Here is a 13225-nt window from a genome sequence, read left to right on the forward strand (position 1 = left end):
AACGAATTGAAAAAAAAAAAAAAGAACAACGAATTGCCTTGTGCAAATGCCGTGCTCATTATATTTTGTCTGGAGACGACATTTCCACCAGAAGAAGTGCCCAGTGAAAATTATTAGGACCTATCGTCCCCAGTGAAATAGCTCTCGTTGTAAGTAACTAAACTGACACACTAGTACAGGCATCCTTCATTCATTCAGCAAATATTAATTATGTGTTTTGCACAGAATTGGTAATGTCAAAATTATTCTTGTCCTTATTCTTAAGTTATGATCGTCCTTCTCTGGGTGGGCAAGTCACTGGAAAGACATTTCGCAATGTGTTCTGCCATCCTGTTCGGTCCCTAACCTACTCCTCCCTCTTTTTCTTTTCCCCTTCCCTTGAGAAGAGAATTCTTCCCTCCGTCTCCTGTAGGATGATTCCACCCACGTTCATGAGCCCTCGGGGTCTCACTTCCTGTACCAAACACTCGGCAAACACATGCAGTTCCCATCCTTGGAGAGACTCCGTTACATCAAATTTTCTCTTGATTCATCCAAGCGTTTACAAAGTGTGACGGCAGCCCTGAGGAACCAGCAATTCTGCCTCAGAGGTCAAGAAAGTTTCACAGAAGGTAATACCTGGACAAGAGTCTTTTTGTTGGCTTTTCCTCCTTAGACGCCAGTGCCCTCAGACCATAGGAGGGAGCACGTGACTCTGCCTCAGCCAATCAGAGTTCTTGCTTCCTCGGGCCCACCCTCAGTGATTGGTCCAAGGGGTAGGTCCCTGCTATACCTGATCCAATGGGATACTCTCCTGGACATTTGACACGAGCAGAGGCAGAGAGGCAGCATGGAAGGTGAGACATTTTCCGGGAGGACTCTAGAGATAGGGTTCTCCAGCGCGGGCCTCTGAGTGAAGGCTTTGAGCAGACTAATGCCTCTCCTTTCCAAGGCCTGGATAAGCTGCTGTCCTTTTGCTTCTGGGAGCTACCTTAGTTGCCTTCCCACAAATCCTCTTTTTGGGGAAGGAGGCCATGAGTTAGCTAGAGTTGGTTTCCTTGTTGCCAAGAGAAGAACTTTAACTGTAATTGAAGAGTGAGTTGACATTTTTCTGCTCCAGTAGAAATCTAGACAATCAGAATCAGTTATGAGACTCAGAGCCACCACCAGCACTTCTAGGAAGAGCTGGGTAAATACTGACAAATATTTGGTCTTTAATTTTTTTTAAATCCTTTTTTTAAATGTTGTGATGGGGTGCCTGGGTGGCGTAGTTGCTTAAGCATCTGACTCTTGGTTTCACCCCAGGTCATGATCTCAGGGTCCTGGGATGGAGCCCTGAGTCAGGCTCCAAACTCAGCATGGAATCTGCTCGGGATTCTCTCTCCCCTCTCCTTCTGCCCCTCCCCCTGCACTTTTGCTCTCTCTAAAATAAATAAATAAATCTTAAAAAATAATCAAAATTAAAAAAAAAATGTTGTGATAATTACATCACACCAGACAAATGAAAATGCAGCTGAGCTGATTAGAATTCCATTTAGAATAGAAGTGTTGCAAATACCCAGGAAAACTTGGGTAACCTGGATTTGATTTGGTAGAAATCATGGTACCATCAGCCACAAATCCCCAGAGGAGCCATTCCTGGAAACTGTTAACCAGATCCATTCTGCATTGGTTTTATTTAAAATTTCCATTCCAGAGGAAGGCCTTTATCTGACCTGACCCCCTCATCTTGGGGGTAACTTACCATAGGGACAAAGAAAGCAAAAGTGTCTGGAATGTAGGGCATCAACTTGCTCTGTTCCTGTCTCCACCAGGGTTGTGCAAATCGCTTCCCCACTTGCTGAACTGAACCCCCATACACTGTGGAGCTGGTACCTTTCCCACTAGTCCAACTATGTGGGGTTTGCCAAGATAGTGGTGGATTGCTTGGAGCCCAAGCATTTTAGATTAAAGAGATTTTATGTAAAATATTCACAGTACTTGTGTCCCACCATTCTTGCTTAAAATGGAGACTACATGGATGTTGTTCCCATCCAGGAACCCATCTCCCATGCAAACTCTCAGACCAGCTCCCCAGAAAACAGGTGAATTTGGATCAAGAAACAGTTAAGTGGCCTGGGAAAATGTCCTTGGATCTCATGTAATTAACTGTGTCTGAGTGTCAATGGGAAGATGGTAGCTTTGCTCCTTAGGAAATACCATAGGTGCCCATCCCTGACCACGTGTCTAACATGACAAGCTCTCCTTGGGGTTTCCATGGAGGTTTATTGAGAGAGCCAAGGGTTGGGGATTGAATGGAACAGAATCTCATTGAATGCTCCTTGAGAGGTCAAGCAATGTGAAATCTTACAAGCGATCACTGAGCTGGCATAAGAAGCATACCAAATCTATCTTTTCCCTAAAACACAAAAATCCTAGAAATACAGAAATCTTGGTGAAAGAAGGAACCTCAACTTACCACATCACATTGCTCCTCTTTTCAAATTCTACTTCAAGGCCCACTTCCTTCAGGAAATTATTTATCCAGTAGTACCATATAGGATATTTTTGGTTGGAGGGGGGTGGTCAGAAAGCTTAACAAAGGAAATTTATTGGCTCACAAACTAAAACAGTCCTGTGGCAAATTAAGGCTTCAGGCACAATTTGATTGGGACTCTAGTCTCTGTGATTTTCTCAGTTCTCCTCTCTGTGTTGGCTTTTGTCCTCAGATTGGCTTTTCTAACGTTAGCAAAAAGGCTCCAGCAATTACAGGCTCAGATCCGCATTTAACACTATCCTGGACAAGACAGAACTTTTATGTCCCAGAATCTCCCTTTAAAACCTTTCCAGTGATTCTGACGGGGTCAGCTCACTTAGGTCATGAGTCGATCTTGGATCCAATCAGTGAAGCCAGGAAACGGAATGTGCTGATTGGATGAACCGAGGTCTCTTATTTCAGCCCTTGAAGTAGGAGTAGTTTCAGTTCCTTAGTGCTGTATGGATCTCCAAATGCAAATTGGGGGTGGTTGGGTTAAGGAAGGGGAAACTGCATGCGGGGGAAGCAACCAACAGGAGAGGATTGAATCTTCAAATTCACTTAAGTTCTGACTTTTCACTCCCATTGTAATACATTCTATGCTCCTATTCGCTGTGGATTACATTTTTGTTTATATTTCTTCCTTCTGTTTTATCCTGCCCTATAAGCTTGTCCAGCCCTAACTATATAAACAAGCCAACACTTTTGCTGGATAACCTGCAGAAAGTATTTTTTAAAAAAGAAAAAAAAAAAAGAAAAATACTTGGAAGTCGAACTCACCCTCTAAAAACAAAAGCTTGGGATTTGATTCTGACCTTTATGAAATTGTGGGGCTGGTTGCAGACCACTGACTACAGACAAGGAAAAAAATATTTCATTTGTAGTCCAGGGAATGTCTCCAAAAAAGGAGCTGGATAAACTTCATAGAAGTTGGTACAACATATAATTTATCACTTTGCCTGCTGAAAACCACTTGCAGAAGTTTGGCTAATCACGATCTCTCTAAATTAATTACTCATCTAAGTGAGGTCTTATTTCTTTTTGGGCAGAGACAGCTATATAAGTAACAGATATTTATAGACATTATAGACATCATATGATGTCTAATATAACAAAACCTAAAAGTAACTGTTTTGTCTACATGTAAAACTTGAATCTCATGGACTTGATTCAGAGCTCAGTTCATCAACTGTTTTGCAGATTCATTCTCTTATAGAACAAGGTACTCTAGCCATTTCTTACAGACTAATTGCCAGTGGACTAGTCGTTTCCTTTTCCACAATTCCACCCCCCACTATCAACATCAACCACACAACACTACCACCATCAACATCAACTATCAACCACCACCATCATCAACATCGACCACCACTACCAACACCATCATCATCAACATCGACCACCACTACCAACACCACCATCATCAACATCGACCACCACTACCAACACCACCATCATCAACATCGACCACCACTACCAACACCACCATCATCAACATCAACCACCACCAACATGACCATCATCAACATCGACCATCAAACACCACCAACACTACCACCAACACCACCAACACCACCATCCACATCAACCACTACCAACAACATCACTAGCATCAACCATCACTACCATCACCACTAACATCATCACCATCAGCATCAACTACCATCACCACTATGAACACAAGGCTTATGTTTTACCTATTTATTTTACTTTGAAAAATATATTCATATGCATGGTCTCATTAGCTCTTATCTACTTTATAAGACTGGCAGAACAGAGATTATCATTCTCATTTTATCTGTGTGGAAACTAAGGTCCAGAGAGGTGAGGTGGCATGTTCAAGGACACCAAGTTATCCTTGACTAGAGTTCGATTCTTCTGACTTCAAAACTAATGCTCTTTTCAATGGACCCCATACCCTCAATGAAAATGAAGAACTTCATTCTCTCCTATTAACAACCTTGGTATTCAACGGAGAACCTCTAGAAGGAATGGCTCTTTGAAACCATATATCCTACTGCTGTGCGTTCCGGGTGAGAGCCACAAGTCATTCAAAGTTCATGTGACCCCTGGAAGTTGAACTTGAATCCAGAGGGCTTGACTCCAAATTCAGCCTTCTTCCCATGATAAGAGGCTACTTGCATGTATACCCTCAGGAATCTCCTAGATTCTCTGACAACAGTGGATGCTCCAAGTCCTTCCCTGGAACACAAGCTTTCCCAGTGAAGGGTATGACTGGAAGCTGCTGCCCCTGCTGTTCTGTCTCAAAGTGCCACAAAACCTGAGAAGGAAACAGGACACTGGCTTTGGGTCACACTCCCATTGGCTTAAGTGCCCCAGGGATGTTCTTCCAGCCCCACCCAAGGACCCGACTCTTCTCTCAAGGTCCCAGGTAAACTCAAATCTGCTTCCCCTTGTAGGAAGCTTGGGCCTCTTCTGTGGAAGTCAGCTTGCCTTGGCTTTCAAGGGATCCCTTGGATTTCAGTTTGGCACTCACTGTTTTTATATTTTGGCCCCAGGCTGGCCTGGTTGGGCTGCAGGACAGCTGTGTTGCTAATGGTCAGTGCAGAGCATTTTGCCACCTTGCTTTGGAGACCTTTCTTTTTGAGTTCGGAGGTCAAATTGGAGTAGTACATATCTTCCAAGGATTTATCATTCTTTCTGAGGATGTTGCTGGCCAATCGGAAGAGGAAGACCACTCCATAGATGCCAATGATGGTGAGGATGTACCAGGCAGCGCTGGTCCCATCTGAAAGTTTCAGGGCCCTGGTGGAGTTGATGCCAGTCCTCCCCTCCATGTGGTCCCTCAGCAGGTAGCCGAGGCCAGTGCCAGCCTGGGTCTGGTTGGGGGCTCCCTGAGGAGTCCACTGGGTCACTGAGAAACAGAGAGATTCAGATGAGATCTAGTATTCTGGGCTGAGGGTTGCCTGGCCAAGCCAATGATCAGTGGAAAATGTGGGAGAACTGAGGGACTGATTCAAGGGCTCTCTCTGTTGAATGGGCAGGAGTCTAACAACCTGTATATAAAGAGAGGTTTTTGGGGCGTGGGGTAGTAAATATGAATATATGAAAAAGCGAACCAACCATGGTAGAGTGCAATCATATGCAGAAAAGAAGGAAGGATATGGTATTTGCTTGAAGCTCATATATGCATAAAATACCTCCGGGAGAACACACAAAGTTGCCCTTGGGGAAGAGAACTGAGGGATGAGATGTACTTTTCACTGGCGCCCTTTTGTACATTTTGTACCATGTATATCTATCTTCAAAAAGGAGGTAATTTGAAAAGGAAAGGGTACAAGTGGGCACTTTCTCGGTCTCCTTGGCGAAGTGCCCCTGGGTATGACACCGTGTGCCCTTCCAAGACCAGAAGATTAAAATCTTAATTGCTGTTTAATTCAAAACTGTTTTCTCTCCTCGAAGAACCAGTGCACATGAAATGAAAGCCACAGAAATAGTACAGAGAACTGTGAGACAATTTTCCAGTTGAACTTTCCTGGCTCAAATCCTCGTTTCTCGCCCCTCACGACCACAGATGTATTCGGATGTGTCATCGGATCTCTCCCATAGCCTGCCGTGCGGACCCAGGTTGCTCCACAGATTCTGTGCATCTGACACGTGTTTGCTGCTAATTCATTTTGCTAATGCGAGATGCAGAGAGGCTGGTATTGTTTTATTATAGTTAATTGCCAGAATAAGTGAATGATCTTATAATTTTTAGATGAAGGGAGAAACAGTTGAAAAAGAACCCTACAAACCACATGTGACAAAGCCCAAATGAACAGATTTAGTCCTATAAAATTGGTCATTCATTATAAATGATAGAGCGATGAGGAATTCTATACTGCTCTTGGTGGAAGGGTTTGAGAACTTAAAGTATGGAAGGGGGAAAATTCCCATCATATTAAAAAAAAAAAGTCAACCCAACAAGAACATCGTAAATCTCAATTAGAGCAAGAGAACACATGTATGTAAGCTCAGAGCTTTGCTGAGAGTTGTGATAGAATGATGTGATATGCTCAAATACATATAAAATACACCCAAGCAAGAACTACAGGACATTACATTATTTTAAGACCAGTCCATTTCCACAAGAAAGAATCTCACTATATTACTTATTGCAGTACTTTGTTCTTTTCTTTTCTTTTAAAAAAAAATAAGAATAAGTTGGTTGTATCTTAATAGATACACACATCCTGCAGAAGACGAACATTTTCCTCTGTGCCATTCTGCACTTCTAATTTACTGATGGGAAATACAGCAGTCATTCTAGAACAGCCCATCCCTGTATCGAAGCGGAATACTCACGTTCCATGAGGCAGTCTTTTCCTTGTCTTGGGGAGGCAAGTGTAAGCGGCTGCCGTGGTCAGAGAAGATAAATGGAGACGTCTTCCCTGCTGTGATCACAGTCCTAGTGAAGTCAGGCTGCACTGAGCAGGGAGTAACATGATACCGAGAATTTTAGGGCAGTACCAAATAGAAACTTCACAGAGAAGAGGTGGACTCCTTTTCTCTCGGGAACGAAGTCGATCTGTCTACTGTTGGCTCAGAAAACAAAGCACTTCCTGGCTTCCTGAGAAAGTCTAAAGCAAAAGAATTTTTTAAAAATGCTGGAACCAAGGAGTCTCCTGCTCTCCCTTCCCATCCAGGCCTGCAGTGGTGGGAGGCTCGCCAGAGGCTGGCTCATCCTCTTAGCGCCTGGATGGTTCCTGAATTCCCCTGTTCTGCACCTGTCCTAGGAGTGGCTGATGGTCAGGTGTGGCAAAGGCCTGTTGTCACAGAGTCAGGAAACTCCAGGGGCAGGAGTCACCAGCTTCCTCTTGGACTGTCTCCTGGATGAGGAAACCCAGACAGGAAGACACAGGCACGGGGTGGAGGTGGGGACAGCCCCTCAGCGATCAGTGGGCAGTGAACCAATAGGCCAGGCTGTGCGGAGTGGGGCTTCCCTTTCCCACACTCCTGAGTCACAGCCCACACTGGAATCTGAGTACCTTGAGCCAGAAAGTGCTAGAATAATAGAAGTCTGGGAGAGAAGAAAAGCAGGGAGTTTCAGCAGCTTCTGAGCAGCCAGTGTCCCCAGCCCCACTCCTGAATCCTCACCAAGAAGACCAGCACCTGCCAACTTGTAAAGGTTGTTGGCTTTTAAGATGTAATTTGAGGGGCGCCTGGGTGGTGCGATCAGTTGAGCATCAGACTCTTGATTTCGGCTCGGCTCATGATTGTGGGGTTATGGGATTGAGCCCCACATGAGGCTCCACGCTCACTGCAGAGTCTGCTTGTCCCTCTCTCTTTCTATTCCTCCCTCCCTTGCATGCGCTCTGTCTCAAATAAATAAATAAAATCTTTTAAAAAGTAAGATGTAGGGGTGCCTGAGTGGCTCAGTCAGTTAAGTGTCTGTCTTCAGCTCAGGTCACGATCCCAGGGTCCTGGGATCAAGCCCCACATCGAGCTCCTTGCTCAGCTGGGGTCTGCTTCTCCCTCTCCCTCTGCTTGCCGCTCCCTCTGCTTCTGCGCGCTCGCTCTCTTTGTCAAATAAATAAATAAAATCTTTGAAAAGTAAAATTAAATTTAAAAATTAAAAAAATACAAAAGTAAGATGTAATTTGATCAAATTTTCATCAATAGGGGACTAGACAAGTAAATTATCAAATATGCCAGATGATCCAGCCATTCCACTCTAAGGCATGTATCTAGGAGAAATGGCAACAGACACCCAGATGAAAAGTTACATGTGTACATTCACAACAGCATTATTCGTAATAGCTGAAAACTGGAAACTGTCCAAATGTCCACTGCCTGATGAAAGGGTAAATGAAATGCAGTCGATCCCTAGACTGGAGTATTGTTTGATGGTAAAAAGCAATGGAGTGCTGACACATGCTACAGCATTGATGGACCTTGAAAGGGTCAAGCCAAGTGAAGGAAGCCAGTCAAAGGACAGCATATTACATGGTTGCATGGATATGAAATGCCCAGAACAGACAAATCTATAAGGACAGAAAGTAGATCAGTGGTTGCCCAGAACTGGGGTGGTGCTTGCGGGGTGATAACTAAGGGGTACAGGGTTTCTTTTAGGGTCGGTATAGGTTCAACAATTCATGGTGGTGTAGGTTCCACAACTCTTCTCTAGTGGATACACTAAAAGCCATTGAATTGTACACTTTAAGTGGATGAACTTTATGGGATATGAATTCTGTTCCCATAATGGAATGCAGGCGTACGAAGGAATACTATGGAGCCGTGATCAAGAAACGCAGAAGCTCTTTGTGCGCTGATGCATAAGTTCCCCAACATGTGTGGTTTAATGAAAACAGCAAAGAAGACAGCATGTCACCCTTCATGTAAGAAAGGAGGGGGAGGGGCACCGGGGTGGCTCGGTAGGTTGAGCGTCCAACTCTCGAGTTCGGCTCAGGTCCTGATCTCAGGGTTGTGCGATTGAGCCCCACGTTGGGCTCTGTGCTCAGCATGGAGTCTGTTTGAGATTCTCTCTCTTCCTCTCCCTCTGCCTCCGCCCCCACTCAAGCGCTCTCTCTCTAAAATAAATAAATAAAATCTTAAAAAAAAAAAAAGAGTAGGGGGGGAATCCTATAGACCTAGTTTGCTTGCGTAGGCATTGGAAAGCTGCTTTAAGGATGCACGTAAGAACAGGAGTTCCCTGGAGAGGAAGAGAATTCACTAGATGGAGGGCAGGAGTGGGGGGAGAATTCTTACTGTATATTCTTTATGGATCTGAAGAAGGTTAACCGCGTCTGTGTGCTCCCTATTCAATAACGAATACATCCACTCATTAAATGCAAATATTCATTCCAGTTGTATTTGGGCTCCTACTGTCTGTCTGTCTGTGGCGGGACGGCCGGACCCACGCTTCTCTGCCACACGGACAGGGATTTGTCACGCTGACCGGCGGAAGTGAGAAGGGCCAGAAAGGAGGAATCTGCGTGACCCAGAGCAAATGACAGAACAGGGTCGGCAGCCAGGGCTCTCGTCCTAGCTGTGCCCTCGCCCTGTGACCCTGGGCAAGTCCCTCCCCACCCTGGAACAAGTTTCCTCACCTGGACGGCGAGCAGCAGGATCTGATCGCCTCTGGTCCCAGGAAGGGGGGAGGGGGGCTGGGGAAGCGTGGGGAGGAGCTGCTGCCACTCCGTGGAGGTGTCTGAAGGGGAGGGCTGCCAAGGCCGGCCGCCTCGGGGCAGGGAGGGCAGGGAGGGCAGGGAGGGCAGGCCTGGGCAGCTGGCGCTGGGGAAGTGTGTCATCTGTGGGGTCAGAAGCTGTCAGCATTGAGCTCAGCAGGACGATGGCAGGGGGTGTGGGGAGCATGAAGCTCCAGCAAAATGGGGGAGACAAAAAAGGCAGCCTTCCTTCTCATGCCCACTGTACAAGGGGCGCTCAAGTGAGGGCACGGTTCTGTGCCAGGTGCTCTCTGCCTGGTTTCTCCCTCCCTAATCCTGGGACGCAGGGGTGTTACTCCCTCTTAAAGAGGGAGTAATACTTTTCCAGGCTCAGAGAAGTGACTTGCTCAGTGTCACACAGCTCCCAGATCCCAGAGGGGGGAGGGCTGAAACCAAAGGCATTCTCCTCCCACACCGAGAGTGTCACCTGCGGGCTGGACCCAGGGTCCCAGGAATTGTCCCAACCGCTCGCCCTCCAGCTTGAATCGCAGACTGCCCTTGCTGAGGCATATCCATGACCTTGAAACCCTTCCTGCTGGCCAAAATGAAACTGCGATGTTAAAAGTCAGGATAACGGATATCCTTCCCCTGACAGTTAGTAACTAAAGGTAGCAGGAGGATGACTCTAGGGGGCTGGTCGTGCTCTGTTTGGTGGGTTTGGTCATAGACTTGTCCCCTTGCACTGTGTTCACTTTCCGGCATGCATGTTTCACTCCGCTCTAAACCTCACCGTTTCACATGGAAAGCCCTGACAGATGACGAGAAAATGAAGTTGAAGGTTTATATAGAAAATACAAATGCTATTTAAAAAAAGAATTCTAGGGGCGCCTGGGTGGCGCAGTCATTAAGCGTCTGCCTTTGGTTCAGGGCGTGATCCTGGTGTTCTGGGATCGAGCCCCACATCAGGCTCCTCCACTAGGAGCTTGCTTCTTCCTCTCCTACTCCCCCTGCTTGTGTTCCCTCTCTCACTGGCTGTCTCTCTCTGTGTCAAATAAATAAATAAAATCTTAAAAATAAATAAATAAAAATAAAAAAGAATTCTATATTCTGTCATGGCTATGGCCGCAGGGTACCATCTGATGAAAAGCGCCCCACCTGGGGCTGGGGGGTGGTGGACATCATGGTCACAGACACTGGGCAGCTGCCTGCCTTGTGATGCTGTGTGGATGACGTTCTCTATTGGTCATTCTCGAATGCTTACATAACAGTGAAAGGGAACAACTTGTACCACCGCGTGGGGCAAGAATTTTCTTCCTATTTGTGTATGTCTCTTTAGACCTTCTGGTTCAGTCTAGACAAAGTGCAATCAAGCAAAGCCATTCACCTGGTAAATGTTTCTCTGAGCTATAGTTCTGGGAGAAAGGGGCCCCAATACCTTATGGCTCCTTTGACATTAGAGAGCAAACTCTTCCAGAAGGCTGTGGCTTGTCTCCCTTCCCTCCTCCCTTCTTCCTTCCTTCCTTCCTTCCCTCCTTCCTTCCTTCCTGCCTTCTCTCTCTTCCCTTCTTTCTTATCTCTCTTCTCTTTTCTCTACTAAAGAACGAGTCAGCTTAGAAGATGTCTAAACTGGGGGCAAAGGTAGCAGGGATATGGATTTGACTAGCCAAGAAAAGGAAAAAAAAAAGGAAAAGAAACAGAGTGCCTTTGCATTTCAGGATGTCAGAATTGGCACTTAAAAAAATGTCAATAAACACACGCTCATAACCACACTTGACGTTCTTTCTAAGGAATTTTTCTAGGGAAGGCAGAACTCACTAACCAATTCTGACTCCTTGCAGTGCAAAAGGACATTAAAAAGGACAGTTCGGGAGTCCTGCAGGCAGCAACTGAACTTCTTCTTGCCCTGCTCCAGACAAAGGCCACTTGCAGGCTCTCCTGACCAGGAGCACAGACTGCAGATGTTTCTGCCTTTGCAGGGGTACAAACTTCCAGAGGACATTTAAAAGATGTTTTGCATATTTAAAAAATCTTTAACTTACGTCATTCTTGCCTTTCTTTTTTTTAAATTTTTTTAAAGATTTATTTATTTGAGAGAGAGAGAGCGAGAGAGAGCACTCACAGCGGAGAGAGGCAGAGAGTCTTAAGCAGACTCAGAGCTGAGCATGGAGTTACAGGTGGGTCTCGATCCCACGACCCTGAGATCACCACCGAAGATGAAACCAAGAGTCAGTTGCTTAACCGACTGCACCACCCAGATTCCCCTTGCCTTTCCTTTTTAATGTCATTGTCTCCATCGTTTAGGGACATTTAATGTCACGTCCTATCTCCAGGACGGTGCAGAGGGATACTCCCAGCCTTTGGCATTGGAGGTTCCAGGTTCTAGCCGGGGCTTCCTCACTTACTAACTGTGGTCAAGTCACTTCCCCACCCCAAACCTCAGCTTTAAAACCAAGGGTAATAAATTGTGATTACACGAACCATCCCACAAATCCAAGGGGCAACTACAGTCACACCTCATGTCTTCTCCAAACTAACTACCTGAGCTCCCAGTACCTAGTTAGCAGGAAATCCTCCATCTATTTCCCTCTTCAGGCCTTTGGGTTTACCAGGACTCTCTGGAATTTGGTCCAGAGTGAATAGGGAGGGCAGTCCAGCACAGAGGACCAGCGCTTGAGTAATCCCCCGCTGCTGTTGCTTCCAGGTGCCATGGGGGGCCGCTGTTGAACACCGGCTTGGTGCAGTCTTCAAAGGCTTCAAGAGCGCGCCCAGGAGACAAAGCATTAGCTCTAGACACATGCCTGTTGCTCATTCACAGCACAGTTAACAAATCTCCGGAGTGGAAGCAGAGGAGTAGCGCTCAACGGAAGAAGCCAGCCCAGCTGTCATTTCCCACTGCAGTTCTGCCCCCTGCAGGCCTGAGTGGGAAGAGCAGAGGAGCCTCAACCTTAAAGATTGAATTCAGAATTTTTTTTAAAAGATTTTAAAGTAATCTCTACACCCCTCATGGGGCTCGAACTTACAACCCCAAGATCAAGAGTTGTGTGCTCTACCAACTGCGCCAGCCAGGTGCCCCTTGAGTTCAGAATTTTGATTATGACATGAGACTGCATATCTTAATTATTGAATTAAGACCATCTCTCCCAACCGAACTTGACAATGGGGGCAGGGAAAGATCAAACCCCACATTGTGTAAAGCCTACAGAACAAAATTAAAGAAATGGTGGGAGCCCAAATAAAGTGCTATTATTGCATCAAATGAGTCTTATCTGTAACGATGATGTTAATACCATCAGGATGCTCTGGGGTGCAGTTAGAGAAAGGGAGACTTTACAGGTTCAAGTAAGTAAGAGAGAGGCAGGGTAGAGCTAGTCTAAGGGGTAGATCCAAGACAAGGTCCATTTCTGTCTTCCACTTCTGTCTCTCTGCACCTTGACCTCATTTCCTCCTGCAGCAAAGAAGCTTTCTCCATGTCCTGAAAACAAAGAATACAACTTTTTTCAAGATCCACGGAATTTTCACATGCATAAAATATCACATATATAGCTGTAAAAGACAACTTGGGACATTTAAAAAAAGAATAGTCTCCACTACCAATTATTAAAATAGAGATTAATTTTTAAAA

General features: G+C 45.7%; 1 protein-coding gene across 1 annotated transcript; it reads right to left on the reverse strand.

Annotated features, from left to right (window-relative positions):
• Nucleotides 1–3968: 3968 nt before the first annotated feature.
• Nucleotides 3969–7443, reverse strand: SMIM34 (small integral membrane protein 34). The gene is made up of 2 exons (XM_045785706.2): nucleotides 6803–7443; nucleotides 3969–5369 (listed from the first exon to the last, which is right to left on the reverse strand). Exons 1-2 carry the CDS (start codon nucleotides 6807–6809, stop codon nucleotides 4957–4959), a joined length of 420 nt encoding a protein of 139 aa, XP_045641662.1. The 5' UTR covers nucleotides 6810–7443; the 3' UTR covers nucleotides 3969–4956.
• Nucleotides 7444–13225: the final 5782 nt, after the last annotated feature.

The sequence above is a fragment of the Ursus americanus genome, chromosome 4 (genome assembly GCF_024610735.1).
Source record: "Ursus americanus isolate L20-20 chromosome 4, mUrsAme1.1.p, whole genome shotgun sequence".
NCBI classification, from domain to species: Eukaryota; Metazoa; Chordata; class Mammalia; order Carnivora; family Ursidae; genus Ursus; species Ursus americanus.